We start from the raw sequence: 20,160 nt of genomic DNA, 5'->3' as shown, positions 1-20,160 counted from the left end.
TGCAAAAATAGACCTCTAGGAATACCTGCCGCATCTCCAGAGCGCAGAACCAATGCTTCGGAGAATCTGCAAGGCGGATGGGCCGGCCTCTGCTCTCTATACGGCGCTATTTTTAGAAGTAGCGTTTCTATTCTAAAGTACGATATGGGGATAGCGTGGCTTTTCCTGGAGAAGATTTTGGGAGATTTCCGGAAGATTGCAATTCCAAGGGTGGACAGTACAGGGACACAGTCTAGTGTAGTAAAACTGCCTTCGCTGCTAAGCAGAAAAATTGCATATGTCTGCTAACAGATAGCGTAATATCACATATTCCTCTTTGCTGACTGAGCTAGGAAGCAGCTCTTCTGTATCTTTAGCTCTTCTGTATCTTTAAACGGACCCCTTCTTCTCGTACTGGTGGAGAATTTGAGGATGTTAGCGCAGAACCCCTAAGCGCTAGCTAATCTGCTTAGGTGACTTTTTCTTGATAATAGGGGAATAAATTGGTGAGGAGAATATATCTTGAGTGGGAGAAGCCTTTAATTACAAATAAAGCTGGCGTCTGTAGGCCTCTAAGACATTGGTCTTCCAGCATCTTTTATACCCACCCCCCCTGAGCAGGACCCCCCTCAAACTTTTGAAGACAGAGTGTGGAGCCAGTGGGCAACAATTACCAAATCATCTTCACATTGGGAATTCGAGTGGGGCAAAAGTCATAATAAGGTCCACTAAGCCACATTTAGACTGCCTTTGAAAATCATTATCCTGACCTTTTTCTACAAAGTCGTATCCTGAACACTCTGTAAATTTCCATGCAAACTCTGGGGTAGATTTACGAACTTGTCCCGCAGTGCAGCACAGCAAGCCACCTTGCGGCGCTGCACTTCGTGACAGGGAAAGGGCAGGAAAGCACCATACTCAAGTCAATACAGCCCATTCCTGCCTTTTCCTCTGTGCTGGCGCCCTTTTGGGCAGCCTAGCACCAATGCATTTTGTAGTCTATTTGTCCTTCAACACCTTGAGGGTAATCAAGAACATCCTCCAATGTATTCCTCTTAGCACCAAGAACATAGTAATCACATCACTTGTATTAGCACACATTGATTACTGTAATGGTCTGTACTTGAATCTACAAGGCCAATACATCAATAAACTGCAGACTTTGTAAAATGCAGCAGCCAGATTACTCCTAGGTTTTCTAAAATGTCAGTCACTCACTAAAGAAATCAAAGGTTTCACAGGCTGATTATCATAAACCGCATGAAATTTAAGGAGGTGTGCCTAACCTACAAGGCCTTGCATGATACTAGCCCTGGCTACTTGAAAGAAGCACTTGCATGGTATGAACCATGCAGAAATCTGAGATCCAGAGGAGCAAAGAAAGGTTTGCCTTCTAGATTTATTAAAGTGAACTGGGGAGGAAGTAGCTTTGTTACAGGAGCTATTAAGCATTGGAATCTCCTTCCCTCTTCTATCATCTTGCCTTCAGAAAGCTCCTAAAATCTTGGCTTTTTAATAATGACATCTTATTGATAGTTCTTCCAGTTGTGCTCAACTGTGCTAGCACCAAGACACCCCATGGTAGACATGCACTTTACACATTTTTTTATACAACATAACATGCAGGCACCCTTGCACCATGGTGCAAGAGTGCCTCTTTTGCATGTAGGATTTTTTTTGTGCCAGAAGGGGCACCTTCCTGCACTAAACATTTTTGAAAGGTATATTCCTCTTTCTATGCGTGCTGTAAAATGGCCATGCATAGTGGCCTTGCGTGGCTTCATAAACTTCACTTAAGGTTTGCGTTGAACATGTAACATTGCGTGGTGCAAACACGACTCAAACTGGCTCTTACATATGCCACACAATCTACAAAGCTCTCACTTAGACAAAGCCCTGTATCAGCTTTCAAAGCACCACACAGATATCGACTTCCCAAGCACCAATCAGACGCCACCTGCAAATCCCTTCTCAGGCCATATTCTACAAAGCACATTCATTCACCGCTCTACCACACACAGTTTAGGGCCCATCTTCAAAACCCAGATCCACATCTCCCTGAAAAGCTTAAAATAAACCTCCCCACTGAGGTGTCTTCTTTGGAGTCACAACCAGCTCCTATCTTCACACTATCAGAGATTGACTAGATGAAAAACTTTAATTTCAAGGGAAAAATACAAGCCCCTCCCAACAGTAGTCCAATACTTCTAACAGGAGCATACCAAGACTGCTAAGTAGTAAACAGTTACTCTGGGATAGTGCATACCTGCACTTCTATATTTCCAATTCAATCACTGTCAGTACTGAAATCCCATTTGTTAAATTCCGACCCAGCGGTCCCCCCTCCCGAGGGTCCTATCCAGTCTATTCCGTTCTCTTCAAGGCTACCCAGAGCCCCAGTAAGAACAACCCACATCCAGGGCTGCCACCTGGATATGTTTTTTTTTACCATTGTGAGCAGTATTTGAATGTCCTGGCCAGTACAAAAAACAGCAACATTATCAAAAGTAGGTATGGTTTTCCCATTATCAGTACACATTTTAATCAGTAAATATAAGAAGAAAGTACTTTAAAATGTGTCCTAGAGGTAACTGGTCTCCAGAATTTGTGCCACCACGCTAGTGGCATCCCCAATATCTGCTGTCCGAGCCCGCACTGCCTGGAGTGAGGATTTAGGCACTGACCTTTCTCAGGAGGACTGGCTGTACTGCTGTACGCAGACCAAACCTCTGTCTCCCAACTACCGCCTGCGCCTCATACATTTTAAATATTTGCATTGACTGTACTGCTTTCCGCCCAGCTGCACAGAATGGGCCTTTCTCCTAGCGATAGATGTCTGTGATGCTCGGCCCCAGCAGATGACTTTTCTCATCTTGCTTAGCTGTGCCTCAAGGTGTCTGCATATTGGCGTGATGTGTGCGTCAGCATCTCTGAGGTTACCTCCACGTCTATCTCGCCAGACCCATTGATTTGCCTCTTAGGCTTTATGAAACATTGTCCTGACGCTTCCCATTGGCTCACCGCTATGTTGCTTGTACTCTCGCGTCGAAGAGCCGCTATGCACTGGGGCTGTAGACCCGCCCACATGGTTTGCGCTTGGCTAGAAGATGCTGCGCGTTGTCAGATGCTCCTGTTGGAATTCTGGGATTTGATGCCGGCAAGAGGCCAGCCACTGTATATTTTTGGTTCTCTAGTCTCCTACCTCCTCCGCCGGAATGCTTCTCCCTCTGCGACCTCTCCCGCGCTCCCTGTCTGCTCATAGTCCGTGGCGGCTGCCGGTGCTGGTCCGTAGAGAACTGTACCGTCCCTCTGCTCACTGTTGACTCTTTGCGACTCCTTCTGTTGGTGCCATGCCTGAATTGGGCACTCTTCCCTGTCCTGCTCTGCCTCATCTCATGACACTCCCTCCCGTATTTCGTGGTGTGCCATTAATGTATAAATGCCTATATGATGTATGTAACAGATGTAGTCTCTTGTTTCTTCCCCTTGTTATTTGCCAAAACCATGATTGGTTCCTCTTTAACTTGATGTGCAAATATTTCAATAAAGGTCTTTGAAGAAAAAAAATGTGCCCTAGAGGTCCCTCAATGATACGACGTGCATGTACTGTCTCAAAGAGACATGCTGTATCTACTTTGTGGGCTTGCAGCTCGCCCATAGGCTTCCCATTTGGTGACACCATTGTTGCTCCATTTTGCATTCTACCCATTTGTCAAGGGCATGCAGATCTCATGCCTGTTCCAGTGTTGAACTCTCCCCTAGCGCACTGGCCAAATACTGCAAAACATGCACAGCAGACATTTTGAAGCATTTTTTCAGGACTGCCTTTTTATTTTTGAAAATGGGTGACCGGTCCCGCCACGTATTAGGAGCTCCGTTTTTTTAATTAGCGAAGAGCGTCTATTTTATTTATTAAAATCCTGTGCTGCTGCAGGTACACCACCATTTTTATGCGTGCAATGTTTTAGGTAGTCATCGATGCAAATACACACACACTCTGTCCTTGTTCTGCTCTACAAGAATGTCACAGCTGAATGCAGGCTCTGTCTACTACACACTAAACCACCACCTACTTCACTCTGCGAGCGCAACACCATCTCCTCTAAGCTCTACTCTGACAAATGCTAACATTATGCCTCTGCAGTTTAGGGTGCCATTTGTTAACAGAGATTTATAAAGTCCTACATTGGCAATGCCTTGGCATTGCAGTGCTGTTGGTTTGTAACAAAATGAGTACTAGCCGTGCTTTCAGGGTTTTCATCATGATATATGACTGCATCTTTCCCAGACATGCACTCCTTTCAGAGTCTCTAGCAAAGTGTTGGAGGCTTGAGTTTCCACTCTTGCCTGGTCGGTCGGCCTCTGCTCAGCACCATCGATCCCTGCAGTGCCCGCACACAGGGATGAAGAAGTCATTAAAAGGCGTTTCAGATGAAACACAATTAAAACCCACAGATCAATAAGGTCCCGATGAGTCTAAACATAAAAGGTGCAAGTACTCCTGTCTCTTTCAGTATGAGAGGGAGGAGAGACAAAGAGGGTCCTGCCCCTGAAATAGGGACCTGTTGCTCCAGTCACACTATATCCGCTGATGCAGGCCCTCTAGTTAGTGCTCGTTTCAGGGGTAGTATTGAATTTCTACAACTACAATACCTCGGTCAGCAGGAGCGGCAGTATCCCTGATTTAATAGCTCATTTAGATCCTGTGGGAAAAAAAGTCCCATTAGACATTTACTACTGCGGCCACAAGGGTATAGAGACAAAATATCGACTCCAAAATATCGACTGGACATAATATCGAGTTTTAAATATAGACTGGACAAAATATCGACTGGACATAATATCGACTACAAAAATATCGTTTTTCAGGTAAGTGAAGTAATATCGACTGTATAAAATATAGATAGCAAAAATATCGATTTTTTAATAATATATAATATTTTATAGTGTATTTTTATGTAATAATATGTGTGAATAGTGTGTATTAATGTTATAAAATATTTTATTAAATGAATTTTGTTTTTATAATAATTGCGTAATGTAATTCTGTAGCGGGTTGTGGGTTTATAGGGGAATAGAGTGGGAAGTAATTTAATAATAATTAATTAATTAATATATGTTTGTTAATATTTTTAATTAATAATTAATTGATAATTAATTAATATTAATTAGTTATTAATTAATATAATTTTGAACATATTTTGTATTAGTAAATAATTGTTAATTAATTAATTGTAATTAGTTAATTACATTAATTAGAGTACATTTTTAATATATATAATTTTGTGTTATTTTTAATTAATTAATTTGGAAAAAATAATATTAATTATTAAAATAATTACAGCTAATGTTCTAATATATTTACTTTATTGTTATTGTTAATTAATAATTAATTGGTAATTAAATAATATTGATAAATTTTGGGTAAAGGAGCATTTTTAGGGTTCAGGGTCAGTTTTCAGTTTTTGGGTAAAGGGGCATTTTTAGGGTTCAGGGTCAGTTTTCAGTTTTAGGGTAAAGGGGTATTTTTAGGGTTCAGGGTCAGTTTTCAGTTCATGGGTAAAGGGGTATTTTTAGGGTTCAGGGTCAGTTTTCAGTTCATGGGTAAAGGGGTATTTTTAGGGTTCAGGGTCAGTTTTCAGTTCATGGGTAAAGGGGTATTTTTAGGGTTCAGGGTCAGTTTTCAGTTCATGGGTAAAGGGGTATTTTTAGGGTTCAGGGTCAGTTTTTAGTTTTTGGGTAAAGGGGCATTTTTAGGGTTCAGGGTCAGTTTTCAGTTTTTGGGTAAAGGGGTATTTTTAGGGTTCAGGGTCAGTTTTGGGTTTTTGGGTAAAGGGGTATTTTTAGCGTTCAGGGTCAGTTTTGGGTTTTTGGGTAAAGGGGTATTTTTAGGGTTCAGGGTCAACAAATAAGATTGTAAAAAATTATTTTTATTATTTTCATTTATTATTTAATTATTATAATTTAATTTAAGTCGTTTTAAGTATATTTTAGTAATTAAAATTTAATATTAATTTAATTTAACACTGTTTTTAATAAAGTCGATATTTTTTACATCTATATTATTGTTAACGATATTTTGTACTCGATATTTTTGTACTTACCTGTTTGTAGATACAAACTCGATATTTTGACTGTCGATATTTTGTCAACGATATTTTGGCAAGTCGATATTTTGTCCCTCGATATTATTTCAGTGATCCGGCCACAAGTAATGCATTTAAAGTCAAGTTCTGGACGCATGATTAATAGGTCAGATCAGCAACTTACAGAGAATAAACACTGTGGTGAGTATGCTAAAAAAAAACATTGTAGCTGCCTTCCTAAACTGGCATGGAAAACAAAGGAATAAGTGCTCAGTCAGTGATGGCGGGGTCTAAATGAGAGCTTATATTAGCGGAATGTGTGTTAATCAAATATAGCATATTACTGAGCCACTTTATGGCCAGCCTTAGCGATCAATGTGATACCTTTCACAGCTTGGCGTGTATGAGGAGCAGTCACGGCTGCAGCCTAGAAGGAGCAGTGGGGCAGGTGGGGGCGAAGGGGTGGGGGGGATCGGGTAAGAAAAAAAGTCACTTAACTCTGAGCCGGCTGGCTGGCCGGCCGCCACCGACTTTCATGTGTCCCATTCCGTCCTCTTCCTCACTTCTTGTGAGAAACAGAAACAGCAGGGCTCTCTCTCTCCCCGCAGCGAATCACAATGCTGCAATGTTTTGACATGATTGATCTGTGCGCAGTAACACGGCACTCAGCCAGGGGCTGAAGGTGTGGGCATGTTCTCCATGCAGGCTGTAATGCAGCCTGCATGGAGAACAGGGGAAGTGTGCATGGCTATTTTGGGCAGTCCGAGAGGGCTGACCAAACAGTCAATGCGCACTTAGGAGTGTTCTACCACTCCTCCCCTGCTCTGCAGCCCTGCCCGCCCCCCTCAAGCAAGCTGTGCACCAGGAGGACCAAACAAAATGATAATAACATTTCTTATTATCATTTTATTTTCTACTTCCTTTTGCTGCTTCCTAGCAGTGGGGTGACGCTCCTCCACTTTAGTGGAGGAGCTGCCACTGAGAGTCCTACTGTTTGATGTCTTTAACAACATCTTGCACACTCACTTGCCCCCTCTCTAAAACATCTCCTGTACCTCAGAGCGGATTCCCTGCAGTATGCACGTAGTGAAGATTTGTGTGCTTTTCATATCAAGGGGATGATGAACTGGCCCACATCTCTCACAATTTGCTAAAACTCTGGTAATCCAGAGACCCATGGCAGCTAGTGAGAGCAGGCATCTGTGAGGGTTTATTTCATTTTGTGTCAGTCTGTGGCACTGAGTTTCATTAAATGTTTGACAATTCTTTGTGCAGCTAGTAGGGAAGTGTTTTTCAACTAGAGAGTGTGAGTATCAGGCAGTGTTTGTCAATGTGCGTGCGTCAGGTCCCGTTCCATCGCAATCGCGCTGGAGGATTCGACCAAGGTTGAGGGTATGACCAGTCTGTGACCTCGGAGTAAGCACCCATTTGGATCGGCACTCAGTTCATGCCTCACATGATACAGGCTTTCAATCCCTTTCCGGGCCTCAGGAGTGAATGTTACCCCTTGTCTTCTCAGAACATGCCATTTGTTGGTTTTCACGGCCTCCAACGCTTTCTGTAGGCAGTCATCCTGGATAGTTGCTTGGCACAATTCTCCTAGAGATATGGGCAACGGACATGACCAATCTGCTACGTAATTCTCAGTTTCTTCTGCATCCTCAATCTTGCTAAGTGTAGCTTCTCTCGGATGACGAGACAGATAGTCTTCTGGGTTCCATGACCATGGGTGGTACTCAATTTTGCAAATGTATTCCTGCAACTGCAGCACCCTTTTCTTGATGCGCGGGGGAGGCTTTGATGCGGTTCCTGTGAACAACGGGATAAGCGGCTTGTGGTCAGTGGCAACCAGGAATGGTTTCCCATAAACATATAGGTGAAAAGGCCGGCATCCCCAATGCACGGCAATTGCCTCCTTTTCTATTTGTGAATGTCTTTGCTCTGTAGCAGTCAATGACCTACTCGCAAATGCCACTGGAGCCCACCCATCTTCTTCCCTTGGCGGTTGTAGGAGGACAGCCCCATATCCTTTTGGGCCGGCATCAACAACAACTTGAGTTTGCTGTTGGGGATCAAAGTATCTCAGCATGGTGGTGCTCGATAGTGCAACCTTGGTAGCCTGGAGGCCATCTAATGTTCCGGACCCCACACTTCAGGACAGACACTTTGGTCAGCTCCCTCAGTGGTGTGGTCAATGAGGATAAGTCCTTGATGAACCTACCACAGTAGTTCACCATCACTAGGAAGCTGCACATTTCCTTCACATAGGTGGGAGCTGGGGCTTTTATCAATGTCTTTTACCTGTTTAGGGTCCGGAGCCACTCCTTCTGCTGAGAATATGTACCCAAAGCACGGTAGCCTTTGTTTAAGCAATTTGCATTTGTCTCTATGTAATGTAAGTCTTGAGTCTTGTATCCGTTGTAGCACGTTCCTCAGCCGACTGTTGTGTTCCTGTATGGACTTTGTGTAGACAAGAATATCTTCACTGACATAAACTACTCCTGGGAGATCCGTGATGAGTTCTTTGATGGTATTTTTTAATACCTCTGCTGCACTCGATATCCCAAAGCTCACTCTCTTATATCGTCGCAGGCCGACATGCGCAGAAAATGTTGTGATGGGTCGAGACTGTTCGTCGAGAATGATTTGATGATACCCAGCCTGAAGGTCAAGCTAAGAAAACCAGCTGGCTCCACTTAGTTCCCCTATCAGGTCGTCAATGGTTTGGGTTAGATGTCTTTCATGCTTGATCACAGCATTGGGAATTCTCATGTCCACATAGATTCTTACTTCACCCGACCGTTTGGGCTTTCGCGCGAGCACAATCGGGGATACCCAGGGGGTATGGCCTTCCACTTTTTAAATGATCCCTGCTTCTTCGAGTTTGCTCAGTTCCTTTTCTACTCGGGGCCTCAGGTGAAATGCGACTCACCTGTGTCGAAGGGCCACTGGTTGCACCGAGGGATCAATGTGTAGATGTATCTGTTTATCACATAAGCACCCGATGCCCTCAAACACTTTTAGGAATTCCTCCAGGATTTGACTCACTCCTTCTCAGTGTATTATTATTATTATTATTATTACCATTTATAGAGCGCACAGCTACCTCCGACTGGGGTGTCCTGGTGCTAGTAACGGCAACAACAGCAGGATTTAGGCCATGTGTGGGGTTCAGGGAAGGTTAAACATCCACGTTTTCAATGTTTTCCTAAATAGTCTTTCTGTCTTGGCCTTCCTGATGTGTACTGGCATGGTATTCCATATGACAGCCGTTTTTACTGAAAACGAGCATCCGCCAATTCTGGATTTTTTAAATCGAGCGGTTACCAGCAGTTCCTGAAGGTTGGATCTTAGGACCCTAGTCTGCAAGTATCTCTGTATTCTCTTTTTCAGATATTTTGGGCCTTTCTACCTCAAAGCCCTGTATGCTGGGATCAGAGCTTTGAATTCTATTCATTTCCTTACTGGTAGCCAGTGCAGGAAACCCTACAACGGTTGCAGAGGATTCCTGCGGGCGTCTTACAGGAATCCTGGCAAAGGCATGTTGATGACATTAAAGTGACGCCCCCTAACCGCTATGTCGCTGCCTTGGACTGTTGTTTTACCTGTTGGAAAGTGAGGCAACCAAGACACGCACCCTGGGGCCTGGTCTGCTGGAATTCCCGAGATTTACACAGCGGGAGGGGGGCGGGCAGGCACACGGACAGCGGGAGGGTGGCGGGCAGGCACACAGACAGCGGAAGGGGGCGGGCAGGCACACGGACAGCGGGAGGGGGAGGGAACGGCAAACTGCAAGAAAGGCACTCACCTGGACTTCCTCCGGCGGAGGTCGGCCGCGGAATGACCAAATGAAACCTCGACGTTGGAAAAAATAAACCCCGCCCACCGCAGCACTGACGTAGGCAAAAGGGAAAAATTCTACGGAACGCCCACGAGTCGCCTCTCAGAATGACGGACGCCTCTCTCTTCCAATGGCTAGCCTCCATTTATGGAGCTAGCCAATGGAAGACAGAGGCGGAACTGAGACCACACTGTTTCTAACATTAGATTTCGCCTGCGCCGAAAAGCTGCGCAGTGCGCAGCTTTCGACGAGGCGAAATCTAAAAATGGTGCATTGTTTCAGTTTATATGGCATGTGGACTGCTAATTATTTTTTTATTATTAAATAAAAGATAAATATACTTCATATGCTTTGAAATCATTTTCAGATGCTTGAATTTCAACTCAATTTCTAGCGCTCAGCTGTTTTTGTAAGACCGGTTGATTGATGCTGTTGCTTTATCACTGCTCCAGAATTTTTCAGAAAATGCAACTGTTGGAGCAGTTATTCATTAAACATCTCCAGGACTCGGTGATAGTTCTGTGCTAGCATCATCCCTAATACCCACGGTATTACGGTTTAACTTTAGAAAGCATTTACGCTGTGTTCTGCCATGCACACAGGCAAATATATTTTCACAAGAACAAGGGAACCCAAAAGGTATATCATAGGGACCTTGGGAAGTATCAATTTACAAAAGACAATGGTCCCTATATGTGGACAGGATAGCAAAAAATAATAATCATACACCTAGTAAGTAGGTGCTGCTGCTGGCGCTTTTGTTTTTTAAAACTTCCTGGTTTTGTATCTTATTTGAATCCTAATTTCGTCAGTTTTACCCTGTTTTTAGCGGGATTTAGCTGGGTTTCGCCCCCTCCCTCTCACCGCATTTAAAAGGTAATTTCACCGCCGTTTTTGCGGGTCCGGGTCCCGGGGGTGGTCCTGTATGGGCGCCATCTTGCTTTGGGCTCCTAGTTACATCCACAGGTGCCATCTTGGAGCGTCCTCGCGCTCGAGCTGGGATTGGATCGCCTATTTAAAGCTTTCCTTGCCCACGCAGCGGGACGCGCAGGTGGGGCGCCCTCGCTTAGCCTGAGTCGTGCCAGAGTCCTGCCTGTCTGCGCCCGTCAGCGACGAGGAAGCGCGAGACGTGGTAGGGCTCTGTTCACTTGTTGCTATTTCCATCTGGCACACCTTACCAATGCCTTATTACACTCGGGCAGATTTGCTATCCATTGGGAATAGGGTTGCGGTCTGTTCATGTGATCCTGTGGACCCCCTATCTGGCCCTTATGTCTGCGCCTGTAAGGGCTGGTCTCTAGATAGCCCGACTAAGATCCGCTCTCTGGTAGATGTAACCCCGATCAAGCGCAATATCAACGCAGATCGGGACCTCCTGATCTGGAGTTTGAATGTGAGGTCACTGGTCAAACATCACCAGTTTATACATGACCTCATTGAAAAAGGCGATCCTGATCTTTTTCTTATTACTGAAACTTGGCTTCAGGACTCGGATGCCGCCATCCTGAATCTTACTTTCCCATCGGACTATACGATCTTCACTTTGAATCGGACTACGAGGGGAGGTGGTATTGCCATGGCAGTTAAATCCTGCTTCCCAGCCGAATGGAAAGTTCTTGGGTTGCCTGCTTGTGAGAGCGCCCTCTTCAAAGTGGCTTTTAGCCATCATTTTACATTCAGCGGTATGCTCATCTACCGCCCACCTGGCAATGACTTAGTCTTCAAGTCCGCTCTTGCCGATTTGGTAAGCTCCTTAGCGTTCGGCTGTGCAAATTTTAACATCATGGGTGACCTTAATATTCATTTTGACAACAGGTCATCCTCATCCATTAACACCTTGCTCGCGGATCTTGAAGCTCTCCAACTTGTCCAGTTAGTCACTCTTCCCACTCACACCGGAGGTCATATTCTCGATCCCTTTTTCTCCACTCTTGAGAGGGTGAAGGTGTCTGACCCGATGTTGATGGGATGGACGGATCACTTGCTGGTGGAAGTCTTATGTCCTATACACGATAAGCCATTTAAACCTGTGGATAGGCTAATTTATAAAAGACATTGGCACAAGCTTAAACTTGAAGAGTTCTATAGACTACTGGAGCAGAAACCCCTGAGCGCTTTTCTGAATGTGGATCATGGGTACCAACTGTTTTGCACATGGATCTCAGACGCTCTTGACTCCCTTATACCCATGCGCTGGTCGAAAGGTCATTCAAAGGTACCCAGCCCGTGGTTTAATGATTCCCTTGCCGAGCTTAAAAAAATTTGCCGGAAAGCGGAGAGGGACTGGAGAAGATCTTATGATCCCGTCTTGAAAACCTTGTACTTTGCCAAACTTAAGGACTATCATAGGGCAATCTGCAGAACACGGGCCACATTCTATGCTCAGGAATTTCAAGCCAGCACCAACCCCTCTAAATTAATATTCAAGGTCTTGAAAGACCTTATGAATAAAAGAGCCACCTCGGCAGAGATCTGCACTGACTCCCACTGTGAGAACTTGGCTACCTTCTTTTTGGAGAAAGTGCAGAAAATATACAGAGGATTTGACCCGTGTCGGCCGGATCCAGAGCTAGCTGCCCTCAATTCTTTGGGGTATGAGACCCTGGCCTTTTTACCTGATCTGTCTACTGAGGCTTTTGACAAACTTAGCCTCAGTGTTAAATCGGGCTCTCCCCTGGATCCGCTGAAGCCAGCTCTTATTAATACGCTTTCCCCGCTGTGTCGAGCTCCAATACTCACTTTAATCAACATGCCGCTGTCAACTGGGACGGTCCCTTCCTTGTGGAAACAGGCGGTAGTTACCCCAATCTTGAAAAAGGCAAATTCTGACCCACTTTTGCCTGAGAACTACCGTCCCATATCTCTCCTGCCTTGGACTGCTAAAGTTACCGAAGCCCATGTTAACTCGATCTTGTCTGATCACCTTGCCCGTAATCAGATACTGGACTCCAGCCAAAATGGCTTCCGGCCAGGACACAGTACCGAGACTGCTTTGCTCTATATCATCGAGCATCTACGCCTGGTGCTTGACTCCGGACGTACGGCAGCGCTCCTGCTATTAGATCTGAGCGCTGCTTTCGATACTGTGTCCCATCATATACTGACTCAACGCCTAGAGGAAGCTGGAGTAGCAGGTACCGCTCTTCAGTGGTTTCGATCCTTTCTTTCAGATCGAACTTTTAAAGTGGCAATACCTCCCTGCCAATCTACCATTCATCCCTTGGGCCTGGGGATCCCACAGGGCTCCTCGTGGAGCCCCACCTTGTTCAACCTATATGTGAAACCGCTAGCTGCAGTCGTCAAACAGTGGGGTTTGACGATGACCTCATATGCTGACGATACGCAGCTGGCGGTGACACTGAGTGGAGACCCTGATGTGGAGGCCCCCAGATTCCGAGCTGGACTTGTGGCAGTAGCAAGTTGGCTTTGTACCAATTGCTTACAGTTAAATGCCACCAAAACTGAAGTCCTGGTCCTGGGGAAACACGCTGAGCTTTGGGGAGATCAGTGGTGGCCTCCGGAGCTGGGTGTTATTCCTATCCCAGCCTCCGAAGTGAAAAACCTAGGAATTTGGTTGGATTCTGCGCTCACCTTCACAGGCCACACGAAGAAGGTTGCAGCCACCTGCTATGGCATTTTGCGTGGCATAAGGCCGGTTTTGAAATATTTCGACCCTCCCACTCGGCAGCTCGTGGTCCAAGCCTCGGTGTTATCCCGGCTGGACTACGGAAGTGCGCTGATGTTAGGGGTAAACCAGGCTGAGGCATCCAGGCTTCAAAGGGTACAAAATGCCGCGGCGCGGGCCATTGTTGGTCTTCCCAGACATTGTTCTGTTTCAGGTACCATCTTGGCCCTGCATTGGTTACCGGTCAGACAGAGGATCAAGTTTAAAGCGCTCTGTCTGGCCTTTAAAATCATGAAACTTTCTTCGCCGCCGGCTCTTGCCAGTTTGATTATCCCCTACATCCCTTCGAGATCTTTAAGATCAGAAGCTCTTCATCTGGCAGTCTGCCCCCGTTCAAACTTAGTAGAATGGGCGGCCGTTCCTACCGGGTGCTTGCTGCGGGGCTGTGGAATTCGCTCCCGTTACACATCCGAGCTCTGAATGATCTGTCTACCTTTAGGCGTGCCATTAAAACTTTCCTGTTCCCTGTTTCTGAGTAGCGAGGACTCCCGTATTAGCCACAGTGCTCCTGCCAATACAAATTGAGCCATCGCGCTCATGACGTTTCCATACAACCTTGATGTAAGCCCCGGAATTGTTTTGAAAAAATGCCATTAGCCCCGCGGTTTCTCTTCTATAACCCAGAACGAGACAACCAGCAAGTAAACCGACATTAAGGCGATAATAGGCATTGTGTTAATAATTGTTGAACAAAACAATAATGCTGATAATTCTTGTCCTGATGATGATGTCATAATTTAAAAAGGCATCGAAACGTCGTCGACAAAAAACCCCATATGCAATATGATGAATGCTATTCTGTTTGACGCAATGGTATGGTTATGTTTAAGAGATTGAGTCTGTAGCACTGAACAATAGTATACAGACAGATTTTCGCTTTGCCTTTTTGGCCATTTCTTTGTTGTTTTGTCTTAAATGTTGTGGGTCACGGCTGTCTCCACTTGTTATCTTGGTCTTAAAACTCTCTCTATGAACTTGATCATTTAAAATAAAATTCTTGTCCGGCTGGACAAAGAAACATACTACTTATTAGGTGTATGATTATTATTTTTTGCTATCCTGTCCACATATAGGGACCATTGTCTTTTGTAAAATGCACACAGGCAAAAGCAATCTTTTTATCCTCTTTTTAGGTCGAGCACTCGATATATACTTTACTATACACTTCTTTGTGGGCTCTTTGCTTTTCATTTGTTCATTTCAGGGTCCTTATCAAATCCTTGCTTGCTAGTGGTAGATCATAAACACACAGCTATGTACATGCAGTTACGTGCTGCCGACCCACAAACAAAATCGCTACTGTTATGATTTTTAATGTGTAGTGACCCAATTTAAGATGGTGGCCACACGTCTTGTGTAATGATGTCCTTAACGTCATGATGAGGTTGTCTGGTTTCATTTGCTGTTGCTTGTTTTTTTTTTTTTATTTCTATCGGGTATAAGTCAGTGGTGGGCCTGCCCACATAAAGTCCTGTTTACAACTATCGAAAGATTTTATCTGTTCAATGGGCCGCTACATTTCTTCCCATCTTCCTTTTGCTGTGTTTACTGCATCCATAGGTTTGAGCACCAACTGCTGTCTTGCTTCGGTCAGAATAGCTGTTTGCGCTTTACAAATACACCAATAACATATAAACCCCAGCTGCCCCTTTGCCTTAACATTAAAGATTTAAGAACTCCCACCGGTGGATATAGTGTGTCACTTCTTTCTGGGAAATAAAGTTCAACCACTGTTGAATTACAAAGCTCAACACGCTGCAAAACTAACATGGTGCCATTATTGAAAACACACCCCACCCACACAGCAACATAGCATGCATAAATAAATAAATACACAACACAACTTTTGTTTGGGGAAAATATTACTGCAGGTTTATTCCATACAAAAGTATGCAATACGGTGGGTTATTTTACGATTGATCCAAGGACAGGCAGCAGTAACCAACCTATGCTGCCCTGCCCGCCTGATGAGCCAAGCGCTGTGAAGAACCCAATCAGTGCTACACTTTATGGGGTGATCCTCTTTCCGGATCACGTGACACATTGGTCCCTTATTACTAACGCCCCTTTAAGGCTGGAGGGTAGCAAGGCAAACCCCGATTGTTCAGGCCAACAACCGCCCAAGACTAACGGGGTGCAGAGGTAATTCTTCCAGGACCCTCCCATGAGGCTCCTGGGATTTGGCACTGGCACCCCTATTGTGCTCTTGGAGAGGTAGCCTTCTGTACCCATATGCTTCCAGATCGCCATGTAACTCCGCCTGCAACGAAAAAATAAAACATTACAACGTTCTATGTACTTCGCCTGCCAGCCCCACGCCGGGTAAGTGGTAGGGTGGAAGACGGCATGTCCGGCGGAAAGAAGACGCCAGGATGGCCGGGGGAGGCATGAATACCCTCCCCACCTCCTCGTTGTGCCGGAAGTGATGCGCCTAGTGCGCCTAATGCAAGGTATACTCCTCCCCGAGTACCAGCATTAGAGGGGGTGGGTTAGTGCCCAAACGGCACCTAAGGGCCGCCCTTTTAGGGTGGCCCCCTGCGCGGGCCGGCGGCAACCGCAGTCCCAGAAGCCACAGCGTTTAAAGCAGCCGAAAGACATTTTCAGCCATTGGTGGTGATTTCATGCGAAGTGCACTGTGGGAAACATGATCTATTATCTCTTTTGCCACTGTCTGTACAAACTAAAAAGTCTGCATCACTCAGCCATCTTCCTTCTATGGAAAAGGTGCCAGTGCTCTGTGTGCGTCATAAACTTCAGATTTTGTGCGCAGCGGCCTCGGTGGGTGCAGGTAAGTGGATTTCTATATTCCTGAGGAACTCACACCTCACGGGGCAGAGGTCTCTCTGGTTTTCCCTCCCCACTGTGTGGCCTTTCTAAGCTTGCTTTGATGTACTGAGTTGCAATGCATGTCAATTTAGGCTAAATATTGCTGCTTGTGAGTCTGAGATGCTTCTATTCATTTTTACGGGGATATGGCTGAAGTTTGGGCGGGATGGTTTCTTTTGGTTGTTTTGAGGCTGAGTTTTTGGTCACACCTGTAAAGATGCCACAAGAAAAAACGGAATGAGCTTAGAGCCATCGCCACTGTTTAAGATTAATTCCAGCATAGCAATCACATTTTCATCTTTAACAGTTAAAGCACTTCAGAATGTTTCATTTTTGCTAGCCTCATGTGGTAAAAAAAAAAGTTAATAATATATATATTCATACATTGATAGGCTTCGTGTAAACCCTCTTCATCTATCTTTCTGTTCATCTGTCATTTACATTTTGGTTCTGCTCACTGCATATAGCATGAGGCAATACATTAGCCCACCTCAGGTATTGTCTCGCTTGCACAGTGTATGGCACCAATTTTCCCACGCACATCCACATAAAAAGCTCTTTTTTATGGTTCACATACAGCGCAGTTGTACGTGGTTACAGTTGCAGAGAAACGTTTTCTATTACACCACAAGCTCAGTGGCCCCAGGCAGTGGAACGGAATAGAGTGTCATCTTTGATTATACATACCCAGCCCTAATTGCTAACGCAGAATCTGCGAATCACTAAATTGCACTGATACGTATATGATCTGCTTCTGGCTTTAACCGTTAGTTTTGGGAACCATGGGGCATATGTACAAGCCCCTATCGCCACCACAACATTGCTATTACCAATGTTGTGGTGGCAATAGGGGCTGAGCATTATATGCAAGGCAGCGTTACGCCACTTAACGTGGTTTAATGCTGCCTTGTGAACCCCCTTTCACGCTATGATAGTGTGAAAGGGGTGGGCATTGGGTGTTGCGGCGGGCGTTCCACTGCAACACACATTCATTTTGATGCTGCCCCCTATGTACAAGGGTGACATACATAGGAGGCAGTGCCAAAATTAAGACCAGATTAACCCTGGTCTTAAGTTGGCGTAACAAGGAGAAATGCATTATTTCACCTTGTTTTTGCTTTTTCCATGTGTGCTGCCTTGTGCAGCACACATGGATTTAGCAATTTGCCATGGTTTGTTTATGTACAGGAAGGTGTCCCTTCCCGTACATAAACAATCATGTGTGCATGAAAGTGATATAATGGCATTTTAGGATTGTTTATGTGCAGGAAGGGGCACCTTCCTACATATAAACATTCCTCCCCTGCACGCAGCCACCCTTGCACTATGGTGCAAGGGTGGCTGCGTTGGCGCTAAGTTGCTAAACCTAGCGCCATCGCAAAGGGAAGCGCAAGGCTGCACCATATTCTTGCAAATATGGTGCAGCCTTGCATTTCAGAAGTGGCAGAGAGAAGTGTTAAGCCAGGAAGGCTAATGTCTCTTTCCGCCACTTCACTGTACACATGGCCCCATGTTTTCAAACCTTCCAACCCTCCCATCATTGTTTTAATAATATCCCCACCCGCCCATCGCTCTCTCAATTCCCCTCCTCCTCCTGTAGTTGCTTTCAGTTCTCTCCCACCCTCCTGTTGTTGCTTTTAATTTCAGAATGCCGCCCAGGATGAAGCATGCGGGAAAGACAAGCATGTATTCCTGAATCTGACTGCAAGACCCATTATGTAGTAATTGTATAGCTATCAAATCCCTGGCAGCACAGCACCCAGAATAATGTGCTGCATGGCTAAACACTGATGATCTCAATGTTATGCCGGAATGGGGCTATATATATATCTCAACCCAAAAATATGCACTCAAGCTCACCTCCCTGTACTCAAATGATGTTCTCTGTCTCACTCACTCCTCAGCTTCCAGAAGAAAGTGGAACGATTTCACGAGTGCTGGATTGAGAGCAATATATCGAAGGACAATTACATATCCAGAACTATTGCCATAGGCAATTGCTGCCCCCCATTCAGGTGAGGATTTGGTTCCATTTGCTAGAAGTGCTTTGAAAACCCAATGTAAGTTATGCCTGTGTTGTAGAGTTCATGCACCATATGTATGGTTTAGCAAAGCTTTCTCTTTACCAGACTGAGAACCCCAACCCATGCTGAGAGTCTTTGTACATGAAACACGAAACTAAGAAATTACACTGGAGGAAACAAACCTATGGAAAGCCAATTTTAGGAAAAGACAATTCTAAAGAAATGCGAATCAATCTTAAATGAATGGAAACATTTTAAAGGAAAGCTAATTAGAATGAAATATCACCCATCACACACTTTGGAGAAGATTAGAAGTAGTGAGAGATGTTCTTGGCTCCGGAATGGGTGATGTTTAGGCGCAATGAGCGTTTTTAGAGTTCAGGGATGGAATAGTTTAGGGCGGAGATGGGTTTGTAAGGCTCATCATGAGTGGAGATTATGTGTGGTGAGGGGTTTTTAGGGTTCAAGGATGGGATGGGTGGCATGTAGGCATGTTGACGTTTTTTAGGTTTTATGGTTGGGTGGAGTTTAGGGCTGATGATTGATATTAAGGTTCAGTCATGGGTAGAGTTTTGGGGTGGTAAAAGGTTTTTAGTGTTCAGGGGTGGGTAGAGTTTAGGGTGGTGTTAGGTTTTAAGGGTTCAGGGTCAGGTAGAGTTTATATATAGAAAGGGTTTTTAGAGCTCAGGGATGCGAGAGTTCAGGGGTAGTGATGGAATTTTATATTAGGAGATTGGTAGGGCTTAGGAGTACAAACGGCTTTAAGAGTTCAGAGATGGTGTAGTTTGAAGGTCAGTCAGGTGGAGTATAGATGTAATGAGTGTTCTTTAGGGTTCAGTGATTTTTGCAGTTTAGAGTTAGGAAGGACTTTTAGTGTAGTGCAGGTGTCAAATGGGTGTAGTTTATGCATGGGAGGCATTTTTAGGGGGCAGAGATGGGTGGTGTTTAGGGTTGGTGAGGGTTAATCAAATTAAAAGCATCCATGGTAATTGTTTGAGAATGTTAAGGATATAAATCTGAAATAATGTCCCTTTACATACAGTATTGAAATACATATTGAAAAATATGTTTCTGAAAGTAAGACTTGCAATCATTTTGTTTAAATTTTTTAAAGCAACATATGCAGAAGCCAATTTTGAAAAAAAAGACATTCTATGAATTGGTTTCTATGAAATGGTAAATGCCATTCTTACTGCAAATTTCCATTATACAGTTTAGATTAAATGGTTTCTCTGTAATGGTATTCCATCAAAACATTGTTCAATGAAATCACATATAACTGGGATGAGAAGAGGAGGAGTGAGATAGAAATACTTTGGTAACTACCTTCAAGTTACCATCATTTATTTATAAGTGAGCCACCTGTATCATATTAGTTTAACTATTGTTGAATGCATTTCATTGGAGGTCAACTGAGATTACACTTCAGGTTCAACATGAAATGTATCTGTAGATCCCAAATTGCAGAATTCAAAAGGCAGTTCTATTTCGATGAGGAATGTTCAGATACCAACAGGTTGAATGTGAACGCCTGTTCAGTTTGACTTTAACAACGTTTTTGGAGCACACGTACACTTCTATGATCAAATTATAAACGTAAGACACAAAAATCAACAATGTTCAGTTGGGCTCTTTTTGTTCTATTCTTTTAATGTCATCAGATTCCAATCCCTTATGCCAACGCGTTTCGCCGTGGTAGGGATAACCTACGGCTTCCTC

The 20,160-nt window shown here is 44.5% G+C and overlaps 1 protein-coding gene across 5 annotated transcripts in view; it reads left to right on the top strand.

The window, feature by feature from the left end:
- Positions 1–20,160, top strand: part of EXOC3L2 (exocyst complex component 3 like 2) — a 465,790-nt gene that overhangs the window by 322,639 nt on the left and 122,991 nt on the right. For all 5 annotated transcript variants that reach the window (XM_086938385.1, XM_086938387.1, XM_086938384.1 and 2 more), the window contains exon 7: positions 18,322–18,432. In XM_086938385.1, the coding sequence (XP_086794511.1) occupies positions 18,322–18,432 (111 nt within the window). The remainder of the gene's footprint in view (positions 1–18,321; positions 18,433–20,160) is intronic.

The sequence above is a fragment of the Lissotriton vulgaris genome, chromosome 9, assembly GCF_964263255.1.
Source record: "Lissotriton vulgaris chromosome 9, aLisVul1.2, whole genome shotgun sequence".
Taxonomy (NCBI): Eukaryota; Metazoa; Chordata; class Amphibia; order Caudata; family Salamandridae; genus Lissotriton; species Lissotriton vulgaris.
The sequence above is the reverse complement of the archived record's forward strand: the minus strand, read 5'-3'. Positions and strand labels throughout refer to the sequence as shown.